This window comes from Amblyomma americanum, chromosome 10 (assembly GCF_052857255.1).
Source record: "Amblyomma americanum isolate KBUSLIRL-KWMA chromosome 10, ASM5285725v1, whole genome shotgun sequence".
Classification (NCBI taxonomy): domain Eukaryota; kingdom Metazoa; phylum Arthropoda; class Arachnida; order Ixodida; family Ixodidae; genus Amblyomma; species Amblyomma americanum.
The window spans coordinates 50,223,507-50,247,690 of NC_135506.1; the positions used below are offsets into that span (position 1 = coordinate 50,223,507).

Here is a 24,184-nt window from a genome sequence, read left to right on the forward strand (position 1 = left end):
GTTTTTTTTAGTACTATGTTAACAAAAGCTACAATTTTTATGTGCATGTAATGAGAACAGTATGAAAATTTACTCTTGGGTGTATTGTGGCGATGTGTACTCTGGGAAACATTTGGTTTCTTATAATGCAGTCGTGTTACTTCTATGGCTTAGGTAATACTCCATCTCACTGCTTGTTTGCTTTGTTCACAATGGAGTGGAAATGTGAGGGTGCAGTGATGAGTACCATGGTGTTTGTCATCGGTTCCAAACTATGAAAGTACCACACTGGTGAAAGCCCTTAGCCTTGTGGTTGTAGCTTGCACTGTGTTGCTGTCTGGTTGTGATATGTAATGAAGAAAGTGTAAAGTGAAGGTTTCAACTTTATGAATGCATAGTAAAGAAATGCATGCCATTGTTGCATATTGCTAAATTTACCCCCAGAAAAACCAAAATCCTGGTTTGTTGGGCTTCATGAAGCTTCCTTTGTGGGCGTGAGCAGAATTTGCTGCTGTGCTATTCCCATCACTCGATGAGTGTGTGAACTTGTCTCTGGAATATTTTTTGCATGGCAGTACTCATTCTCTTAGATGTGACTTCTCTTGGGCCTGGATTACATTCCCCACAGCATATAAAAAATATTTTCCATTAGTGGGAATAATCTAATTGTTGGTGAAACTTCCATGGATGCCGAGCTGTCAGAAGCTCAGGAGCACATGAGCTCTCACCTGCAATGCCTGGTGAAATGGTGGTGGGGTGAGGAGGCAGCTAGTGTGACTGGAAGTGATATTGAAATTGGCATTAGAAAAGTGTGTTTTGGGATCACCATTGATTGTACCCATCAAAATGACATTCTTCTAGCTTGTTCCCATTTTGTACATGCTATTTTTTTTCATTGCCAGTTGTACCAGTTCGGCCATGTTCAGTGCATACTAGATGCAGCCATTGCCATTAGAAAGGGAACCGAACCTATTACAGTAATAAGTGGTTGCTGTGGCAAATGCTCATAGTGGGCTTGTGGAATTCAACAGCCAAGTGATGCTCTCTGTAACATTGTGTTTTTGATGTGCAGTAGGTGCATTGCTCTTCACTTTTGCAGGTATCTGTAGGTGACATCAAGAAGCCAGAGAAAAAGTTTGCAGGCTAACATGGCTTCAACACAGGTTCTCATTGTGACCCACCTCTTAGACCCAGGCAGGCATAGTCACTGGAATGTCGTGTTTTGGTGTCTTTTAGGACATACTACATCAAAATCTTTAGATGGGGACAGTGATGACACTGCAGGCCTTTCTTTGCAGCAATGGTATAAGCATGGCTGTGCATTTGGACTATGTGTGACAGTTGGGCATATCACAAGAGTTTTTTGTGACTGTATGCTTGAGTGTATCTTGAGAACAGTGGGCTGGAGATGAGTGATTATGTGCCATAAATTGTAGGACAGCTTTCACTTCCTTAGCTTGGTTTTCAGAATATTATAGTGCATTAGCACTCATGGTGGCCATTCTTCGCATTTAGCCGTTTGTCTGAAGCCGGTTTTTGTGGCAAGCGGCAGCTTAATTAATCATGAGAAGCTGCTCATGAAGAGCAACCTGGATCGCTACTGAACTCAAGCAGCCCAAGTCCTATCCATTACAGCACCTACCATAGATGGTCAGTAGTGTGTGACTTTATCGCCGCACCACTGATCAGGATTGTGGGGAAGATTCTGGGAGGTCTATGAATGTAGAGAATGACCAATTCTACATATATGGACCTTAATCCATTAGCGCAATCCGTAAAACTGCCATCGGTGAACTCTGGATCTGAACACCGGAGCCAAAGGAAAAATAAACTGCTAGCACACGTCATTTGCATTTGGCCTAACACAAATCGACCATCAATTTTTTATTTCTGCCTTAAGGAAATTTTTAGCAAATTGGTTTTGAGTGAGCCTATATTTGGGGTGTTTTCTGTCACGAAATTGTTTTATTTGTACTGTTACCATTGGCATGCTCAAAAATGACTCCTGCAATTTGTTCTGTATACTAGATTTTAAAACAGGCTTTGTTCACATAGGAGCACTGCAGTATTGTTCACTTTTATTTACTCTCAGAAATTTGATGCAGATAAATATGTGAGGGTGTTGTAATTATCTTTGGAAGGAATTGGCCAGATTTCTAGAAAACATGTTTCGTAAGAACTAACACAAAATCACCATTTTTGCTTATTTGTCAGTTTAGATGTGAGCGATGCAGCTAAAAAGGTAGTACTTAAAGAACCATGTTTTATTTTTAGTGGCATGATGTATGAGCATAGCGGGACACATCACGCGTGGATCTGCATGCGGACTGAATGAGATGGTTGCACATATCAAGTGTTTGTGCGTGACCATAATGATGAGTACACCTTGAGGAGAGCAAAGTATAGCACAGTTGTCATGTTCATTAAATTATTGCATATAGTTTTTTTTTTCTAACTGGGTTTCCATAATATTTGCTTTTTTCTCCTTGGTGCAATTTGAAACAAATTCACTTAGAGGTGCCCTATGTTCTTGGTGCCTTCCATAAATGAATTTTATTTTATTTGTGCTGTTTTTGTTGCCATTTTCATTAATGGCTGGCTACTGATTCATTCTAGCAATGCTGCTTTATAACCGAGCTCTGTTTACACATGACATTTCTGGGTGTACTGCATTGGCAGTAAGAGAAATATCCCTAAAAACTGCTGGCAGCGTGCTGTGAAGCGTTCATCCCCGCAGAAGTGCCGCTCAGCTCCATCCAACGATGCATGTTCTGTGGTGCCACAGCGTTTGTAAAAGAGTGGGATGAGCCCACTGCCCACTAACCTTCAGCCTTCGGAAGCCCACAGAGTAGAGAGATGGAAATCGGGCGACAATATTGTTGCTTGTATTAGACTTCAGCTGATAGTAACAGCACTGAAGTAACCATGCAGGGTACATTCAGTTGCTACTGCATCTTCCTTGCATCGGGTTTCATGATTGTCTTGTTAGCTTTTTTTTTACTGTTACAGGTGGGTGGACGAGATCAAGCAGTTTGCGGCGATAGGGTGGCAACAGCTGGCACAGGAGAGAGCTAATTGGAGAGATAAGGGAGAGTCCTTTGCCCTGCAATAGGTGTACTAATGCTGCTCCTAATGACAGTGAACAGTGCAAGCAGCTCATGGCAAAGATGCCGGTGTTGTCTAATTGAAGCTTCAGAGCGTGAAGCTTCCTTTTTAAAGAGACACCAGCAACTTCTCCATGCACCTTCCTAGCTAGATGCTGCCCAACTACTTAGCACTACCCTCGATCAACCTCCACACCCCTGCCCGCCTTTACTTTTGAGAAGCGCTGTACCCCGCAAACCCTACTGTACATTCCACAAGGCCTCCACCCACTAGCGCTAACGGTAGTGGATCAAAAAACAGGGTGTAACTTGTAATCAAGGACTCCTAGGAAAATCCAGCGGCTTTTTTGTAGCGCCACCCACCTCTCCACCCTCGAACCTCCAACTCATCTAACCTACACTCTCCTGAAGCATCACCCACCTCCTCCTCCAGGAAAATTATTTTGGGTGTGTAGCCTCAGCTTTGTGTAAGAGCATGAATGTAATCATCGCGGCAAAATACTTTTGCAGTAGAAGTTTTCTCACTTCAAGTTTCATGATCGTCTGGTTTCTGCAGAATTCATTGGTCACAGATTTGCAGGACCTTGCCCACTAAAGCTAAAACATTCACACTGAACTTTGTTTTATTCAAGGAACCTCCTTTTTGTTATGGTTTGTAGTTTCATCACATTGCTGGGGTTCATTTTAAATAACTGCTTTAATCACATCTCTTCATTTTTGTTCAAATTGTAATCTTTCTTTCCTGTTGCAGTGCTGGTGCTCTCCAAAATGAAGATTTTTTTCCTCCTCATCTGCTCCAAATCTGGACTTCGGTGCTCAAAATGACATTTTCTTCGATGTGACCTGCTCTTGATTTGATTTTCCCTGCTCCGAAAACTGCTCCGATTCTTACCTGAGCTGTTACACTCCTGCATTGGGGAACGGCAGATTAACTTTGTCTTAACTGTCACCTTAAGGGCCAAAGGAGTGTTGAGTTTACTGTTGCTTGTATTCAACTTGTAGTTGCATGCATAAGATTATTTGCTTGGAAAGGCAGTAGTCAGATAGATCCGGTGCCTTGAGGCTGGTCTACACAGCCCTGGTACCTGAACTGAACAACAAGCATTGCAATTATCCAGTTTCATTTTTCTAGTTTATCACATGTCCTAATTCCTATGAAAATCTCAGAATTCCTTTGTTGTTTGCTGCTGCATTTTTTGTTTCCACAGGACTGTATGACCTTGTCACAATTCTCTTTGTGTTTGTGGGTGAAGTCTAAAACAGAAAAATGCATAACTAGTAATGAACGGAACACTTGGCCACTGATAAAAAATGACCTTTTCTTTCTTTTTTTTTTTCAGATTGTAAGCCTTTTGGACATAGTTGAATTGGTGGTCTGTACTACCAGTCTGTAAATTATTTTTGGCCAAGCAATTGTTACTTGCCTCATTTTTCACTGCAGCGCAGTGTGTTCAAGAGTGTGTCTATTTGTTGTGTGTATTTGCATGTCTTCCTAGCATTGTAAAAAGCTGAGCCAGTTTCATTTTGCACTTGAGGTATTACATGACAATTTGCCAACTTTCAGCTTTATGTATTACCTTGCATAGTGCCCGTGGCCTTCACTTTATGTGTTTTGCCCAATGGAACCTCTTACAGGAAAAGCACAGGACTTTATTAATTTGAACTGTATGACAATTATTTTTGTGCTCCATTGAAGTCTACATATAAAACTACCCATTAATTCGAATGTGTATGGGTTCCACTACTGTTTTTTAGAATCGTCAGGGTACACTGTCACCATAGCACCACATCTATGAGGTCTCACCCGTTCTTCAGAGATGTGAAGAAAGTAACGACAGTGTTGCAAGGCTGAAGGACGGGAGTGGCTTTGCAGCAGCGAGAATTAAAAGGCATGACATGTGTCAGCAACGATCTCGAAGGCTTCAGTATCTAGCTTCATTAATTTTTGTAAGGGATCAAGTGGGGGCGAAAAACGGCATTTTTGTCTAAAAATAATATTTTTGGTTTTTGCTTGTTTTATTATGTGCAGGCCTTTTTCTTTCAGTTCCAACAATACCAGTGCCGAATATTGATGCAAAATTAGTAGAAACTGAATGTGAACATGCAATGGTCGAAAAACGAGCACAATTAGCTATACTTTCACGTCTGCAGAAAATTTCAAATTGTGGCGCTTCCTTCCACTGTGAAGGTGCGGGAGGTAAAGGAAGCCTTATAGTTTCTGGCTCATCTTTTTGCAGTTTTATAGCTCGCAGACAAAAAAATTGAAAAGGCACTCTTATGTTTCCAGAAGCTGTATCACCACTGTTTTTTTAAATAACATGGGATGCATTTTTCTTTATCATTTTCATGCAACCACATTGGTGCGTTATGCCGCCATGGTGGCTGAGTGGTTATGACGCTCGGCTGCGTGCCCGAAAGACGCGGGTTCGATCCCGGCCACGGCGGTTGAATTTCAATGCAGGCGAAATTCCAGAGACCCGCGTACTGTGCAATGTCAGTGCACGTTAAAGATTCCCAGCTGGTCGAAGTTTCCGGAGCCCTTCAATACGGCGTCTCTCATAGCCTGAGTCGCTTTGGGTCGTTAAACCCCCATAAACTAAACCAAACATTGGTGCGTGACATTGTCATAGACATCGCGACAGATTTTCAGCCTGTATTTTAAAACCTGGGCCCCACATTGTATCGATTTGTTTGGTTTTTTCTTATGTGTGCTCACACTTCTTTAGTAACTTTATGGGGAGGATACCTGAACAAGCATTTTGAAATGGTTATTACATGTATGCAGTGCTTACTTGATATGTCCTGAAATGTGAATACTGGAGTTTCTTGTTATTAGAAATGTGCTTTCGTGCTTAGTGTTCAGCTTTTGAATTAAGGGCAAATTAGGCTTCGTGACATGATCTGTCATCTGATCAGTCATCAAACCGTTTCCTTGAGTTATTTGTTTACTGTGTTCTTTATCTTCTAGTGCTTGCTGTTTTGCTCCCTATGGTTTTTTTTCCTTCTAATTCATTTGACTACAATACATATTGTTACTTCAAGATAAAGATTTTAGAGGAAGTGGGGCATAATCTGCTGTATTCATTTTTTGTCTGTATGTGTGTGTGTGTTTGTAGAGTAATCATCAGAAGTTTTGCAGGGGTTGAAAATATTGCGACGCAATCACCTATCTTTTTGCAATAATAGCCCGAGACAGTTAATGCTCATGTGAACTACATGCTGACTTCAAAACAGAAGATTTGTTTTTGGTCTGGCTTTGATACACTGACTATGGGATCATTTTTGTCATAAATTAGAACACCTGCTTGAAAGGCCTGCATCAATGATTTGTCTAACTTCTAAAGTGCTCCCAACCAAATTAGTAAAGTGTATCCCTGTTTAGAAAACATGGTTTTAAACATTGTGCAGGCTTGGTCGGCAGTGGGAATGCAAGCAGCCCAAAAAAATCGCAAGCGGACCAGCAACAGTTCGTGTGCCCTGAGTGCGGCTATTTCACAGTGGTTCACTCCAACTTCAAGACCCACCTGAGAACGCACAACGGTGAGCGCCCTTTCCAGTGCAGACTTTGCTCCAAGACCTTTACTAGGAAGTTCCTCCTGATGGATCACCTTCACACTCATGCAGGCGAGAGACAATTCAAGTGCACGCATTGCAGCAAGAGCTTCAACCAGAAGGCCAGTATGCTGAGGCATATTCGTATCCACACAGGCGAGAAGCCATTCCAGTGCACTCATTGCAGTAGGAGCTCCACCGACCAGTCCAGTATGGTGAAACACATTCGCACCCACACAGGCGAGAAGCCATTCCAGTGCCCTCATTGCAGCAAGGCCTTCGCTAGAAAAGATTCACTGTCAGACCACCTTCGCACCCACACAGGCGAGAGGCCGTACCACTGCCACCTATGTCCACTTGCTTTTGCTCACAAGATGAATAGAGATAGGCATGTGAAAACCCACAACAAGTGAGCATTTCTGTAACATTTACTTTAGGGCCCTTTTGTGTACAAGAACTTAAATACTGAACGGAAAGCTGCACGCTTTCATTAAACTCTTGCCCCTTTTGTAAGCATCCAGGGACGCTCATGTAGACTGCCTTCATGCATTGCACTGATTGACAAGTTTTTGTGCCTGTTCATTATGCATTGGGCTCATTTTTTTGCAGACACCTTCCAACAAGGTCTATTCTGTGCTGTATTTTGCCATGTCTTCAAGAAGTGTAAAATTTTGGGCCCACGTTTTGCAGACAATTGGAATTTTTTTTGCTTGGGAATGAAGTCGTGTAAGGAAAGGACTGTGGTCATAGACAGATGTGTTCAGTGAATTGTGAAATTTTATTTCACCTGAATATTCGTGTGGTGCTTGATGTTGGACTCAGATAAGTGTGCACAAGCTATGGTATATATCAAAGGTTCATTTTTGCATTTTTTTATATCAGGCACCAAAAGTATCTTTATTTGCTTTTTTGTATGAAAATGGGGTTTTGTAAATGTGGATTCATAAATTTATTTTTCTTATGTGAGTTCTTAAGGCAGCTTCTGTCCTAACATGGTGCTTTATTTTGATGAAATGTTTTTAGACGCTTTGACAGCGAGTACTATATCCTTGCAGGACCTTTCTTAATGATGTTTTTTTGCTTTGCTACACAAAAGTAGCTTACTTCATCATTCACTATTCTTCGCTTGTTCACTTCCGCTGTAAATAAAGTACAATTCTGGCACATTTTTACATTATGATCATAATAGCCTTAACAAAAATTCTATGCTGGTACTGCGCCTATTTATGGATAAGATGTGCCTAGGTCATTGTGTCTTATTTTATTGTTGCTGGTTTTTCTTCCTTAAAGACATCCTTTCCACTAATGCAGTTTTACGTTATAGTCATAGTAGGAGCTTTTGATCTGCCATATGATATCATGCATCTCTCTAATGAGATTTAATGTGCAGGATCATGATATTAGAGTAAGGGTTGGTAGGTTTGAAGTAATCTTTAATCCCTAGCATTTACCATGAGGGCAAGGACTGCTAGTTGGCAGCTGCTTTGTAATATATGGAAAGTGTTGCATTTTGTGCAGGTATAATTCTTCACTTAAATCATGAAGAAAGTTGAGGTAACTTCTTTTTTATTGCATCTAGAAACCAAGCCGCATTTCAAATTATTTTACTACAGCAATATTAGGTCTTTTTTTCGGCAGTTTAAAACCTTATAACCAGCAAAGATCAACATCTCGAAAAGAACCTGTGTGGTAAATTCTGGCATGGACTTAATTCTTGAGAAAATTTTTGCACTTCCTCGGATCAAAAGAAAGACGCATCATTATACCAGTTTTTTCAGTGCTGCGTATTGCCTCTTTGTCAGCTCTTTCATCCTTCTCCTGTACCTAGTGGTGTTCTCCTTTTTTCCTCTCTTTCTTTTATTATCGTTTATTCTTACCTGCTTTCTCATTAAGCTCTGCAGCACCTGGTACCACTTCTCAGAAACCGTTTGCTTTCGCACTCCCAACCCTCCATTTCCTCTTTCGATGCACCCATCTTTTTTTCTTCACATCCTGGTGTTTCGTTCAACTTTGCGCTTAATTGTTTTCTGATTCTTCAGGCCACGTCACGTAGTCGTACTGTGCAACCTGTTGCAGCTCGCTTTGTGTGGACGCAGAGCCCTTCAAGCACATGTTCGCTATCTGTCCAGTCTCCCTGCCCCTCGGATTCCTCTCTACCGAGCTGGCATATTTCGTTTCACGGTTTGGCAGGTCAACTGTTTAATCCTCTTTGGCAGCCATCATGCCTGGACAAGATTCGTGCCTCCCATCTTAACACCCTTCCCACTTCACCCCCTCACTGGACCTTCCTCCTTGTGTTAAAGGTCCTATTTACACTCCGTCAATGATGATGCTTTGCCCAGGTGATGACAAGTCCTTCTGTCGAAACGTTGGCAAGCTCCCTGAGGCTTCCCCCTCCCTACTTTGCTCTGCATATTTTGCTTTGCTAGTGTGAAGGATCTGCTGTGTGCACTCTTGATATCTGTAATAGCTTTTATTGTTGAAAGTCTGCTGATTTACGACCAATTTTACTCAGCAGTTTATTTTGCAGTGTAGGGTTTCAGCGGTGTCACGATGTGCAGATGCAACTATGTCTGCTACCTTGCTGAGTAAAAAAACCAATATTTTTTTTAGTGCTATGTTAAGGAAAGGTACAATATTTGTGTGCATGTAATGAGAAAAGGATGAAAATTTACTGTTGTGGGTATTGTGCAAGATGTGTACTCTGGGAAACAATTGGTTTCTTGTAATGCAGTCATGTTACTTCTATGGCTTAGGTAATACTCCATCTCACTGCTTGTTTGAATTGTTCACAGTGCAGTGAAAGGCTGAGGGCGTGGTGCCGAGTACCGTGGTGTCTGTCATCGGTTCCAAACTGTGAAAGTATCACACTGGTGAAAGCCCTTAGCCTTGTGGTTGTAGCTTGTGCTGTGTTGCAGTCAGGTTGCGATATGTAAAAAACAGAGTCTATAGTGAAGTTTTCAGCTTATGAATACATAGAAAGGAAATGCACTCCATTTTTGCTTATCGTTAAGTTTACCCCCCAGAAAAACCAAAGCCTAAGTTTGCTGGGCTTCATGAAACTTTCTTTGTGGGCAAGAGCAGAATTTGCTGCTGTGCTATTCTCATGCCCTGATGAGTGTGTGAACTTGCCTCTGTGATATTTTTTACATGGTAGTTCTCTTTCTCTTAAATGTGACTTCGCTTTGAGCCTTGATTACATTCCCCACACTATATAAAAATTCTGTTCCATGTGCGGGATACATCTAATTGCTGGTGAATCTTCCATGGATGCCGAGCTATCAGAAGCTGAGCAGCAGTTTAGCTCTAACCTTCATTGCTTGGCAAAATGGTGTTGGGGTGAGGAGGCATCTAGTATAACTGAAAGTGATATTGAAAATGTCATTAGGAAAGTGCATATTTTTGGATCAGCATTGATTATACCAATCAAAATGACATTCTTGTAGCTTGTTCGCATTTAGTACATGCCATTTTTTTTCAGTCTCAGCTGTACCGATTTGGCCATGTTCAGTGCATACTACATGCAGCCATTGCCATTAGAAAGTGAATCCAACCTATTAGTTAGAGTAATAAGTGGTTGCTGTGGCAAATGCTCATAGTGTGCTTGTGGACTGCAATAACCAAGTGATGCTCACTGTAACATTGTGTTTTTGATGTGCACATAAAGCATTGGTCTTCTGGTAACATCAAGGAACCAGAGAAAAAGTTTGCGGGCAAACACGGCTTCAAACATGTTCTCATTGTGACACACCACTTATACCCCGGTAGTCATAGTCACTATAATGTAATGTTTTGGTGTCTTTTATGACATACTACTCCAAGATCTGTCTATGGGTGCTGTTGTGACACTTCAGGCCTTTGCACCAATGTTATAAGCATGCCTGTGCTTGTGGACTGTGTGACTGTTGGGAATATCACAACTGTTTGTGACTGTATCCTTGAGTGTATCTTGAGAAGATTGGCCTGGAGATCAGTCATTATGTACCATAAATCATGGGTTGGCTTTCCCTTCATTGGCTTGGTTGTTATAATATTTTTGTGCAGTAACATATATTGTGGCCAATCTTCACATTTAGCCGTTGTCTGTTTTTCTGAAGGTGGTTTTGTGGAAGGTGGTAGCTCAATTAATCGTGAGAGGCTGTTCAAGAAGAGCAACTTAGATTGCAACTGAACTCAAGCAACCCCAGTCCTATTCTTTACAGTGCCTACCATAGACAGGCAGTGGCACATTGCTTGACCACTGCACCACTGTGCCAGGACTGGTAGGAAGATTCCCAGGGATCTTTGAATATAGAGAATGACCATTTCTGCATGTACGGACTTTAACCCATTATTGCTATCCGAACAACTGCCATCCGTGAGCACTGGATCATAGCACCGGAACCTAAATGAACACTGAACTGCCAGCACACCTATTTTGCATTTAGCCTAACTACGCAAATCAACCATAATTTTTTTGTTTGTGCCTTGGGCAATTTACAGAAAATTTTTTTGCAGTGAGCTTATGTTTGGGGTGCTTTCCATAAGGCCGTGGCTGTGGCTCAGTGGTTATGGCGCTCGGCTGTGACCCGAAAGACGCGGGTTCGATCCCGGCCATGGCGGTCGAATTTCGTTGGAAGCAAAATTCTAGAGGTCCATGTACTGTGCGATGTGAGTGTACGTTAAAGATTTTAACCTCGGGTGGTCGAAATTTCTGGAGCCCTTCACTACAGCGACCATCATAGCTTGAGTCGCTTTGGGACATTAAGCTCCCATAACCCAAATCACTAGGAAATTGTTTTGTATGTATTGTTACCGTTGCCATTTTCAAATATGGCTCTCCTACAATTTCTTCTGGGGACTCGCTTTTAAAGCAGGTTCTGTTCACATAGGGGTGCTGCAGTCTCTCTTATTGGCTTTTATGTGCACTCAGAAATTTGATACAGATAAATGTGTGGGGGGGTGTAAATGATTTTAGGATGCAATAGGCCAGACTTCGATAAAACTTATTCCTTAAGAACTAACACAAAATCATCATTTTTGTTTTTTTCTCAGTTTAGATGTGAGCAGTACTGCTGAAAACTAGTTCTTCAAGATTCCTTTTTACTATTTTGTAGTGTGGGGTATGTGAGCACAGGAGGACACTTTAGACATGTATCTGAATGTGGACTGAATGTGATAGCTACACATATCACAAGTGTTTGTATGATACCATATGTATGAGTATACCTTGAGAAGAGCAAGCTGTAGCACAGTGGTCATGTGCCATTAAATTATAGCATATGGTCTTCCTTTTCCTTGCTGGGTTTTCATATGTTTCTTCTTTGAAGCAATTTGAAACTAGTTCACTTTGAATTGGTTCCTGCTGCTTTCCATGAATTAATTTTGTTTTATTTGTGCTGTTTTTGTTGCCATTTTTGTAAATGTCTTATTACTAATTTATTCTAAGGACGCTGCTTTCTAACTAAACTCTGTTTACACATGATCTTTTTGGGTTTACTGCGTTGGCAGTAAGAAAAATATTCCTAGGAACAGCTGGCAGTAGTAGTAGTAGTAGTAGTATGTTTATTTGGCCATATTATATACAATATGCCCTCGAGGTGAGGCTAAAGGAGGTCGACCAAGCATACCTCCTGACAAGGCCTACACCCTGATCACACATCATGGAAAACGGGGGCCGAATGGACAAAAGATAAAAAACAATGAGCAAACATGATCACAATAGAAAATAGTTAATGATAGACAATAATAAATATCAATTAACAATAAACGAAACATTTCATAATATGAACATTGCGAATCCTTGGCATGTCAAGCCTTCAGCCTCCAGAAGCACCACCCTGCACACACGAAAAGCCCACAGAGTAGAGGGATGAAAATCGGATATGAATATTATATCTTCTGTCAGACTTCGGTTTAGAGTAAAGGCACCAAAGTAATCATCGAGTGTAAATGCAGGTGCTACTGCAGCTTTCTTGCATCAGGTTTCATGATTGTCTTGTGATTTTTTTTTACTGATATATGTAGGTGGATGAGCTTAATAAGTTTGTGGGGATAAGGTAGCCATAGCTGGCACAGAAGAGGGCTAATTGAAAAGAGATGGGAGAGTCCTTTGCCCTGCAGTGCGAGTAGTCAGGCTGCTGCTGATGATGATGAGCATTTAAAGCAGCACATGGCGGAAATACCGGTGTTGTCTGTATGAAGCCTGAGATGGTGAAGCCTCCAGTGAAGCCTGAACTTTATCTTTTTTGCTTTCATTTGCATCCTGCACTTAGATACAAATAAATGTATGGATTTGAGGGTGTGTAAATCTTTTGAAAGAAGCAGTGCTCTGAAAATACCAAATCTACATTTTGTGTTCGGCTTAAGATTTGAGAGGTGAGGCATGGAATATACTTCTGTGTCAAAGGTATAGTTCAGTCCAATGAAATTATAATCTGCTTCCTTTTTTTGCGAAAATTTCCTCTTTGAAGTACCATAATTGTGTGTTTTTTTTTACTTATGGCCACTTTTCAGATTACTTCTCCTTAATGTGAATTCAGTCAAGACAAAGAAAATATTTTGGAGCTTCTAGATGCTTTACTTAGGCTAGGCAAATAAAGTTTTATTTTATCTTTACAGTGCATGCATTTTTAAATGTGATGAGCCAAGCTATTTAGTGTGCTTCTTGTATATAGTGACGATTAGAAAAGTTTTTAATTCACATGAGAATTTCTAAATTTGATGTAGCCCCTGAAAGCCAGTAAACTTAATAGAAAGGACTAAAACCTTCAACAAACTGGAATGATCCAGTTCTAATGCCCAGTTTGCAGTACAAATGGCAGCTGTTCCTTTTTCGCTTCTGGCTTTACACCGAGAGCAATGTTAGCTTTCTAGCTTTCCACAATGTCATTTGTGTTTGTGCAGAAAGTCAATGAATAAAGTCCATAAAGTTGGTGGAAAGCCTTGGCTACAGGTGGTTCGCTTTTCCTTTTTTTGCAGATGGTAAGTGGAACTTACATTAGGCCTGAGCAATGTAACTTGTTGTGTTTGTGTGTTTATATGATTGTATGCTCAGAAAAGCTTTCGCTATGATGAAAGAAAAGTGTTATATACTTTCGAAAAACAAATAACCTGGAATAAGGGGTAGTGTGTGGACTTCCCCTGTGCATGGTGCAGTGGTCCAGCATTCCTCTTCTTTCTATATTCCAGCTTCTAGATTGTGCCTATGGGATTTCATGTGCCGTGTTTCATTTTTTAGTTTTGTACAAGGACAAGCTCCTACACATGGTTTGTTATCCGATCAGTAATAGTGTCTTATGTAATTTAGTGTTGAAACTTTCGCATTTTATGTATTTGTGAATTTAAACGTTTTGTGCAGCTGCAGCACTGCTCTCCTTATTTCATATTTCAGAGTTTTTGCGGCAAGTGGTGTGTATTCTTACTCTTCGAGTCTAATTGGCAAGATTGTGTATTCCATAAAGCCTGATTCATGGTTGTATCACCTGTAATCAGCTCCTTTGGCAAAAAAAATAAACATTAACCAGCTCTTGTTACCAGCAAAGTTGTTGCAGGTACTTTTTGTTACACTTTCAGCCATTATTCATTATGTGGGGCCACCGGACAGATATAACTGTCTGGAATGTTGGTGTCATAAAATGTCATGGAGCCTATGCAATGACTGCAGATCTGCTTTGCGAACCTCTTGCCTGCAAGGTTCATTGTGGTGCATGTTTTTATTTCTTGATATTCACTCTTATTCACTATATAAGATGAGATTAGATGAGCATATGAAAGGGAGTATTGGGTGTGCTGCTCTGTGTGGCATATGTATTTCTTTGAATACTGATCATAAGTCATGTAGCAGGCTGCAGTGTTTCTAGCTTTTCACTCACAATTTCAGTTTTCTTTCTATGATTTGCTGTTTGGGATCTCTCATGCCGAAGTGATGTGCATGCAAACTTTGAAATTTTCTTGTATTTCAGTACTGTGCTGTGTGAAAACTTTGGCTTGCTGAACTTCAATACTGTGTCTGCAAGCACAGTGATCAGGCATCTTCACTCATTTTAACTGTTCTCGGGAGGCAAGCCCGCCCTCATCTGTGCAATGAGGCAAATTCCTCGCATATTAGGTGACATATGCTTTCTCCTGTTGCGCAGGGCTGGTCAGCAACGACGGGAGGTGCAGCTTGCCAGCTGGGATGGAAATACATGCAGCGAAGCAGCATGTGTGTCTGAGTGCTGTAATCACAGCTGCTTCAAGGACATCCCTTTGAGTGCAGCCATTGTGGCAAGGCTTTCAATGTGAAGTGTGACTGAAAAACCGCCTTCACATTCACACAGGCGAGAGGCTACACCAATGCGCGCAATGCAGCAAGAGCATCGAGATCTGCAGACAGTGCATTGTATTTTCTTAAGCATTGGCACCAGTTGGGTGAAACATCCTGTATGATCTTATTTTTGCCTTATTTGCCTGTGTTGTGCTCCTGCCACAAAACATGGTGAAGGTGCTCCAAATTGAATTTTCACCTGCTAAAGAGCCGGCTCCAAAAATGCTCTTGGTGATTCCCACCACTGCCTCTTTTAACAACAGAGCTAGGTACACTGGCTTCCTGGCAGCTTCCCAATCACAGTGTACAGTCCTTCCTGTTTGCTTGAGTTGCGTGCAGGAGGTGCTGGGTTTGATCCCCTGTACTGCAGTATACCCACTGGTTATATGGTGGGTACAAATGCTTTGGCCTGGTGCTCGGCTTATCTAAAGTTTAAAGCTTGGAAAATGGGTCTCTGACCATGGCGCTGCTTGGCCGTATGCTGCCCTTTCACCATAATATATAATAATCATCTTCATCAGAATTCTGTTTTGCTACTTTGGTTCGTTCAAATCCTTGCATATGCTCCAAATAGATGAAACAGTATTTTCACTTTGCATTCACAGCAACAGTTACTCTGGCAGCATCTCACACTTTTTGTTGCTGCAACACACCTCAGAGTGTTTGTGAACTGCAGTTTGAATGCATTTCCACAAATGTACCTGCATTTGCTATGAAAAGTTTTTCTGGTGACCAGACGAGTCTGGATTAAAAGTAGTCATATGATTAAAGGTTATTGGTAGCTGCATTAAACTAGGTCTTTTAAACCACGTGCTCACTGCAGGGTGCTTTACCACATATAGTTTCAGAAGTAAGTGCCACGGTGTGCAGATTTAGTTGTGTTTGTTCTGAAGACTTGAAGTGGAGAAGGCGAGTGTTTTTTTAGCAGTGCAGCTCTTAGGCACCCATTCTTTGGTTGGGAGTTTGGTAGCGATGTTGCAGCTTTAAAGTGTGAGGGGAAAGCGAAACAAGGGTAAGGTGAGAGTGACAGAAAAAATGTTGAATGTGCTGATTGGCAGAAGGTGCAGTGAGAGAGGTGAGGGGGAGGCAGCACGTGTTTCTGCAGAACACTGGCTGCAGCTGCTAAACACACCATCTGAGCAAATGTTCAATGGTAGTGATGCCAGAATCGAGCTATGAGTGCTGCCTAAGCCAGATATTATTGCTGTGACGGTTGAGATGTGTACGTGGCCAGTGCGGAGGCTATGCATTGTCAATGAGAGAATTTGGAAGTTTGATGCAGCAGATGCGGACTCTTGGCATATAATTTGATGAGAATATTATGCCACTTTGCAAAACACAACTGTTTATTACCATTTTTATGGGCTGGGTTACAGTGATGGTCCATAGGGATGAGTACAGATCGGTCCTCTATCTAAAAAAATGTTCTGTAAACTTTGTCTGGTAGTTGTGCCTGATGTCTTGTGTGCGCCTATTTCTCCAAGTCTGAACTGAATTTCGCATTACTGAGTGTTGTAATCGCACTGCGATCCTGTTTGACAGTGATAATAGGTGCAAATATTTCGTGTAGGCATTGAGAAGAGAAAAGAGATTTAGGCACATTTTTGTTTTGGCTGATATTTGCTTTAAATGGCTAATAGCTTTGAAAGGTCTCTTCAAAGGTTGTTTGACCTTTTGTCTAATGCTACATCCATGGTGTGGACAGTATTCTTTTCCACATCTTGTTTGCATTGTTTGAAGCATTGTTGCAGCGTGAAAACTACTACTCTGTTGGGGGTATAATAAATGCAAAGCAGCTGCATTATTCTAGGTATTTTGGGTCTTCTCCAAATTTCTTGACATCTTCCAGTGACATATTTGTTTTTTTGCCATTGCCCCAATAAAATCATTTTATAAGTCATAAATGTAAGCAAAACAAATTGAGCAAATGCAGTACAACTGTTTTTATATGTTTGCTAATACTTCAACAAAGATATATTATCTGGGACAGTGTGGTCTAAAACTGCAGAATTTTTCAAAATGACTCGAGGAAACTACAGGTTTTGGATTACATATTTGGCAAGCCTTTTCACCATTTGCTGGTGCAAAATGTGAGTTTTTATTACTGCTTGTAGATTTATTCACATTTACATCAGCCTTAGTGCAAACCTTTGCAACATGTCCAGCCCAACGAGAGCAAGTCCAAAAATAGGCGGGGCATTTTTGCCATCACCATCGTTTTATGATGCTCTGCACCCTTGCAGCAATGCACTGATGAAAAGCTGCTGTGCTCCCATGCTTGGTCAGTAAGCATATCGTATGATCAGAATTTGGCAAAATTATGAATAGCATTGCCAAAAAGTTTCTTTTCTAGTAATGAATAAGGCTCTGAAAAAAAAATAGGGTCATTGAATTGCCCGTGATTTTGAGCATATGAACCAGAAATGTATCAATGTAATATATTTCATCTTTTGGGAGCGGCAGATCAATCTCTTAAGTTTCACCTTAAGGGTCAAAGGAGTGTTGAGTTTAAACTCGCTTGTATGCTACTCGTAGTTGTAAGCATAAGAATATTTGTATGTAAAGGCAGTTTTCAGGTAGATCCAGTGCCTTGATGCCGGTCTACTCAGCACAAGTATCTGAACTATACAACAAGCACTGCAATGATCCAGTTTGTTTCGTGATGCTAATTTATCTCTATATCCTAATTCCTATGAAAATGTCTGAATTTGTTCCTTTGTTTCTTGCTGATGCATTTTTACTTTCGATAGGTCTGTATGATCTTGACACAATTCTCTGTGTTTGTGGGTAAAGTCTAAATGAGAAAAGTGCAAAAATTGTAATGAATGAAACATTTGGCCACTGATAAAGCATCATTTTTTTTCAGATTGTAAGCACTTTGTGACTGAGCCGATGAAATGAAGGTCTCCAATGCCAGTCCGTGGAATACTTTCGGCCAAGCAATTGTTACTTGCCTCATTTTTCACTGTTGTGCAGTGTGTTCAAGATTGTGTGTATTTGTTGTCAAGCGTATTTGGGTGTTTGCTTACCACTGTATAAAAATTAAGCCAGTTTTGTTTTGCACTTGAGGTTTTATGTGACTTTTTGCCAACTTTCCAATGTAGTGTGTGGTTACCTCACGTAGCGCTCGTGACTTGTCCCTTCTGTGTTTCGCCCTATGGAACCTTCTACAGGAAAAGCTCAGGACTTTGTTAATTCGAACTGTATGACTGAATTTCATTGAAGTCTACATATAAAACAGCCCATTATTTTGAATGTGTATTGGTTCCACCACTGTTTATTAGAACCATGTGGGCAAATGGTTATCAGAGCAGCACAGCCATGATGTCTCACCCGTATTTTGGAGATGTAATAACGGTGTTGCGAGGCAGGAGGATGGAAGTAGCGGTACAGCAACAACAACTTAGGGGCATGACATCTGTCAGCAGTGACCTTTAAAGCTTCAGTAGCTTGCTCTATGAACTGTTGTTGTTAAGGGGGCATGCGGGTGAGAACGGCAATTTTGGTCGAAAAATAGTTTTTTTTTCTTTTTGCTTGTTTTGTTATGTGCAATCCTTTTTCTTTCAGTTCAAACAATAACAGTGCTGAATATAAATGCTCAATGAGAAAAAACTACGTTGTAGGTATAGCGAGTAGCCGAAAAACGAGCTCAATTAGCCACTTTCATGACGGGAAGAAATTTGATTGCGGCGTTTTATTTCACTGTGGTGCTGCAGCAAGGTAAAGGAAGCGTGTTGTTTCTGCCCCAAGCTTTCACAGTTTTACTGCTCAAAAAAGAAAAAATTGAAAATGAACATTATGTTTCGAGAAGCTGCTTTGCAACTATATTTTCAAGTTACTTGGGACACATTTTTCTTCATTTAACATTTTTATGGAACCTCAATGCTTGTGTATGACATAATTACAGTCAGCGCGACAAATTTTCAATGCGTATTTGAAAACCTGTGCCACACAACGTATTGATTTGAGTGGTATTTCCTTATCTCTGCTCACACTTCAGTAACTATGTGGGGAGGATACCTTAAAGAGCATTGTTTAAAGAGCAATGTTTACTTGATATGTCTTTAATATTGAGCACTGGAGTATCTTGCTGTTAGAAATGTGCTTTCGTGCGCAGTGTTCAGCTATGTAATTATGGGCACATTAGGCTTCTAGGCATGATCTCTCATCTAATCAGTCATCAAACCTTTTCCTTGAGTTATTTGCATACTGTTATGTTCTTTATCTTCCAGTTCTTTATGTTTTGCTCCATATAAATCGTTTGCCCCACCTTTCAATCTGTTTTTCTTCTGGTCCATGTGATTACTAATGCATATTGTTATTTCTAGATAAAGATGTTAGAGGCAGTGTGGACTATTCTGCCTGATACATTTTGTGTGCGTGTGTATGAACAGTAGTCATCAGAAATTTTACAGCAGCTCAGAATATTGCGTTGTAATCGACTATTTTTTTGCAATAATAGGCTGCAACAGTTAGTGCTCATGTGAACTCATGCTGACTTGAAATCAAAACTTTGTTTATGGTCAGGCTTTGATACACTGACTGTGGGATCATTTTTTAATATTAGAGCATCTGTTTAAAAGACCTCTATCATTTATTTGTCAAGCTTCAACAAAAGAGCTCCCAACAAAATTAGTAAAGCATGCCCCTGTTTAGAAAACATGGTATTATACATTGTGCAGGCTTGGTCAACTCTGGGAGTGGATGCAGCCCAAAGAAATCACAAGCAGGCAGGCAACGATTCGTGTGCCCTGAGTGCGGCTATGCCACAGCTGTGCACACGAATTTCAAGGTCCACCTGAGGATACACAGCGGTGAGTGCCCTTTTCAGTCCAGACTTTGCAGCAACACCTTTTCTAGGGAGTTCATCCTGGTGGACCTCCTTCATGTTCATGCAGGCGAAAAGCCGTACAAGTGCGAGCATTGCAGCAAGAGCTTCACCGACAGGTCCAATGTAGTGAAACACATTCGCACCCACACAGGCAAGAGACCATTCAAATGCATTCACTGCAGCAAGAGCTTCACAAGAAAGGATTCACTCTCGATCCACCTTCGCACCCACACGGGTGAGAGACCATATCACTGCCACCTGTGTCCACTGGCATTTGTGCATAAGGGGAATCTAGATAGGCATGTAAAAGCCCACAAGAAGTCAGCACTTCTGTAACATTTAAGTTAGGGCACTTTGTAAACAAGAACTTAAATGCTGAACAAAAAGCTGCACTTTACTATTAAACTCTTGCCCCTTTTGTAAGCATGCCGGGTCACACATGTAGACTGCCTTCTTGCATTGCACTGATTGACAAGCTTTGCTGCCTGTTCAATTCCATTGGGCTCATGTTTTTGTAGATATCTTACAACAAGGACTTTTCTATGCTGCTATTCTGCCAAGTTTTCAAGAAAAGTAAAATTTTGAGGCCCACTTTTGCAGACAATTGGAATTTTTTTGCTTGGGAACAAAGTCGTGTGAGGAAAGTACTACTGCCATAGGCAGATGTGTTCAGTGAATTGTGAATTTTTATTTGACTTGAATATTTGTGTCATTCTTGATGTTGGACTCATATAACTTTGTACCGGCCATAGTATATATTTCAAAAGTTCATTTTCACATTTTTTTTTATATGAGGCACCGAAAGGATTCTTAGTTGCTTTTTTTGTATGGAAATGGGGTTTTGCAAATGTGGATTTCTTAATTTTATTTTCTTTATGCAAGTGCATAAGCCATGTTCTGTACTAACATATTGATGTATTTTGATGAAATGTTTGTAGACTGTGATAGAAAGTACTGCAACTTTGCAGGACCGATCTTATTGATGTTTTTGTTGCTTTGTAATGTAAAAGTAGATTGTTTCACTGTTATTATTCATTGATTCCTGTTCATTTCTGCTTGAAATAAAGACAAATTTTCTCACACATTTTTACATTTTGATCATATTAGCCATAGCAAAAACTTGCATGCTGTTACAGCACCTCTTTATGGATGAGATGTGGCTAGATCATTGTTAGTGTATTCTTTCACAGTAATGCAGCTTGCCTAAATGTAATACATATAAAAAACTTAATTCTTGTGAGCCTTTAATTTTCACAAATCGCATTGCATTTGTGTAAAATAGATACAGGACATTATTAGGCAAAATGCTTACATAGTTTAGCATACATAATTTCCTAGAACAGCACTTTTTTTCTCATTGTCTTGATTATGCATTTGATTCAAATAGCGCTGTAAACTTGAGTTCATACTTAATCAGTGGCATTACTTTCTGAATGCCTACCAGAGAGCATCCATTCCATGAAGCGTCATTTTACCTCTCACTTTGAACGTACACTTCAATAATACATGGAACTCATGTCTTCATCACGCTTTATCTTAAATACAGCTTTGCATTCACTGCACTTGATCTTTGCAGCAATGCGTATTTTTGTGCTCTGCATGCTAAAGCTTGCAACTGCCCATGGAAGACGGGAGCTCAGAGTGGCCTGCTACCTTGCTAAATTTAGTGCCCACAAATTATCCGCAAATTGCCACCTCATCTGGATTCTCAAAGTACTGAGCTTGCAAATTATATCTCAGTATTCATACTCAAGTGCTCTGGCATGTTCGTAGACTGCTGTAAAACCTTAGAAACTACAATTTACGTACGCACACGGTTAATAGAAAAGAGGGACACCAACGCTGGCATCAAGCCATGGCTATGTACGGACATGGTGTCAAAGGAAGAGGGCCCACTGAACTAGGAATGATGTTGCTTCCTGCATACTAGAAATGTAATTGTTTAGTTAGGAGTTTATTAGAAATGAAGTTGCCTAATATGTGTGCACTAATTTTTAGCTCAGCAGGCCATTAATTTTCTAACCGTGTATGGTACTTCAATGGAAATGATGGCTTGGAGGAGGAGCGCATATGCTCAGAGAACCTTTCATGGTGACCTGTTGATTTAGCGTATGAGTACTACAGTAAACAAGAAACTCATTAATTCAGACTTCCAGCCATTGAAAAATCGCTTAGTTGTTGAACGAAGCTCTCGCTACAGGCAGTTACAATGTTATCTTTCACCACCTTGATTTTTCTCATTTGGGCAGCTATTTGCTGTAAATGTTCAAGCTAAAAGAATAAAACTTGGCTTCATTAATGTAAGGTCTGCTATGTGCTACAGTTGATTCTCAATAATTGAAACTTGAAGGAGACTGAATTTGTTCAGATCATGCAGAGTTTGAAATAATAAAGGCATACTTTTTTTACTACACTTGATGTGGATGAACAAGCTGACAGTGGTGTGGACGAACAAACTGATTGAACAAAAAATTGTCCAGCATTGGTTTCTGCTTTGGCGACTGTTTGAAGCCTCGCAGTTGACTACAGATTCCGGCTCTCTAGGTAGGCCACCAAGATCACGTGACCTTGTAGCATGATCACAACTTGCCCACTGAATTGTGAGCAAACTGAGTACCGTGGCAGGTGGCAGTTAAAATAAAGATTAGTTGCAGAAGGTTGGTTGGTAAAAGCAACATGGGTTGCACAAGCCCCACCGATGGCAGCACGTGTCATTGCAGGGCAGTGACACACCGCTTATCCGCTGCACCACTGCATCACGAGTGCTATGAGGACTCCCAGGGATCTATGAATATAAAGTCAAGAATTTCTAATTTCATTGAAGGCAAAGCTTAAGTGTCCCCTTTGGTGCTTTTATATGTATTTTATATATTAACGAAAAATTAAGGCCAAATGGATTTTGAAATTTAGAAAAGGAGATGTTTCTTGCTGTTGATGGATGTACTTCCATCTTAAAAAAATTTAACATTCAATAACTCGCACCATCTTTTGTTAACATTGATGGCATTAGTGACACGATGAGCAAAGCAATGTCTTGCGTGTTCACCTCTGGGGTCCCCAGCTGATTCAAGTTGTAGACATATTTGAAAACAAAAAAAATTGAAAAGGGGTACTCATGCTCAAAGTGCATTTTCTTGCCATTCTGAAAGCTATGTTAAGCGAAATACACATCATAGGGATTCATTTTTGCTCTTACACCAAAAAGCACTTTTGAAAGCATGGTTTCCAAACCTCTCTTTTTTCTGTTGTGTTGTGTAGATAAAATAACTAATTCCTGTCTTGAGGTAATACATCATCTTCATTCATTATTTTTAGGCAGTGTGAAAGATAGTGCCAAATTATTGTATTTCATTGTAAGCATCAGCTCTTTGTGATGCTTTAGTAAGAACTGTGGTTCAGTGTTATTGTTGCTGGTTTTTCTTACTGAAAGGAATACATTGTACTTACACAGCTTCACATCATAATCTCAGGAGGAGCTTTTGAGCTGTCATTTCATATCATTTGATTTCATATCCTTGATGAAATTTAATGTGCAGGTTTATGATATTGAAGTAAGGGTTGCTTGGGTTGAAGTAAAACTCTTTAGTTGCCAGCATTTATGCTGAGGGCAAGGACTGTTAGCTGGCAGCTGCCTTGCAATATATGTAAAGCACTGCAGTTTTTGCAGATATGATTCTTCACTGAAATCACGAAGAAAATTGAGGTAACTTCTTTGACTGCATTTAGAAACGAAGCCACAGTTTTAAGTATTTTACTATAGCAATAATTTGACTTTTGCTAAGAAATTTTAAACCTTATAACCAGCAAAGATCGATGTCTTGAAAAGAATCTCTCTGGTATATTCTGACTTAATGCATTAAATAATTCTTGCACATCTTCAGATCAAGAGAAAAAAAAACATCATTATGCCAGTTTTTCTCAGTGCTGCATATTGCCTTTTTTATCAACTCTTTCATCCATCTAGTCTCCCTAGCTGTCCTCTCCTTTCTTCTTCTCTTTCTTTTATCATTTTTTATTACCTTCTTTTTAGTTAAGCTTTGCAGCACCTGCTACCATTTCTCAGAAACCCCCGGCTTTTGCACACCCTCCCCATCCCACTCTTTTGCTTTTCTCTGCAGCCCCTTTTTTTTCTTCACTTCTAGGTTTTTCATTCAACTTTATGCTTACTTGTTTTCTAGTGCCGCCGAAGTAACCATCGAGTGTAAATCCAGGTGCTACTGCAGCTTGCTTGCATCACGTTTCATGATTGTCTTGCCAGTTTTTTTTTTACTGCTATAGGTGGGTGGATGAGTTTAAAAAGTTTGCAGGGTTAAGGTAGCCATAGCTGCCACAGAAGAGGGCTAATTGAAGAAAGATGGGAGAGTCCTTTGCCCTGCAGTGGGAGTAGTAAGGCTGCTGCTGATGATGATGAGCATGATGATGAGCAGTTCC

General features: G+C 40.4%; 1 protein-coding gene across 1 annotated transcript; it reads left to right on the forward strand.

Annotated features, from left to right (window-relative positions):
• The first annotated feature begins 662 nt into the window (after positions 1 to 662).
• Positions 663 to 20,792, forward strand: LOC144108278 (uncharacterized). Its single transcript, XM_077641547.1, has 4 exons — positions 663 to 813; positions 6,492 to 6,623; positions 6,708 to 6,959; positions 19,821 to 20,792. The coding sequence occupies exons 1-4, from the start codon at positions 663 to 665 to the stop codon at positions 20,087 to 20,089; spliced, it is 804 nt and encodes a 267-aa protein (XP_077497673.1). The 3' UTR covers positions 20,090 to 20,792.
• The last annotated feature ends 3,392 nt before the right edge of the window (positions 20,793 to 24,184 follow it).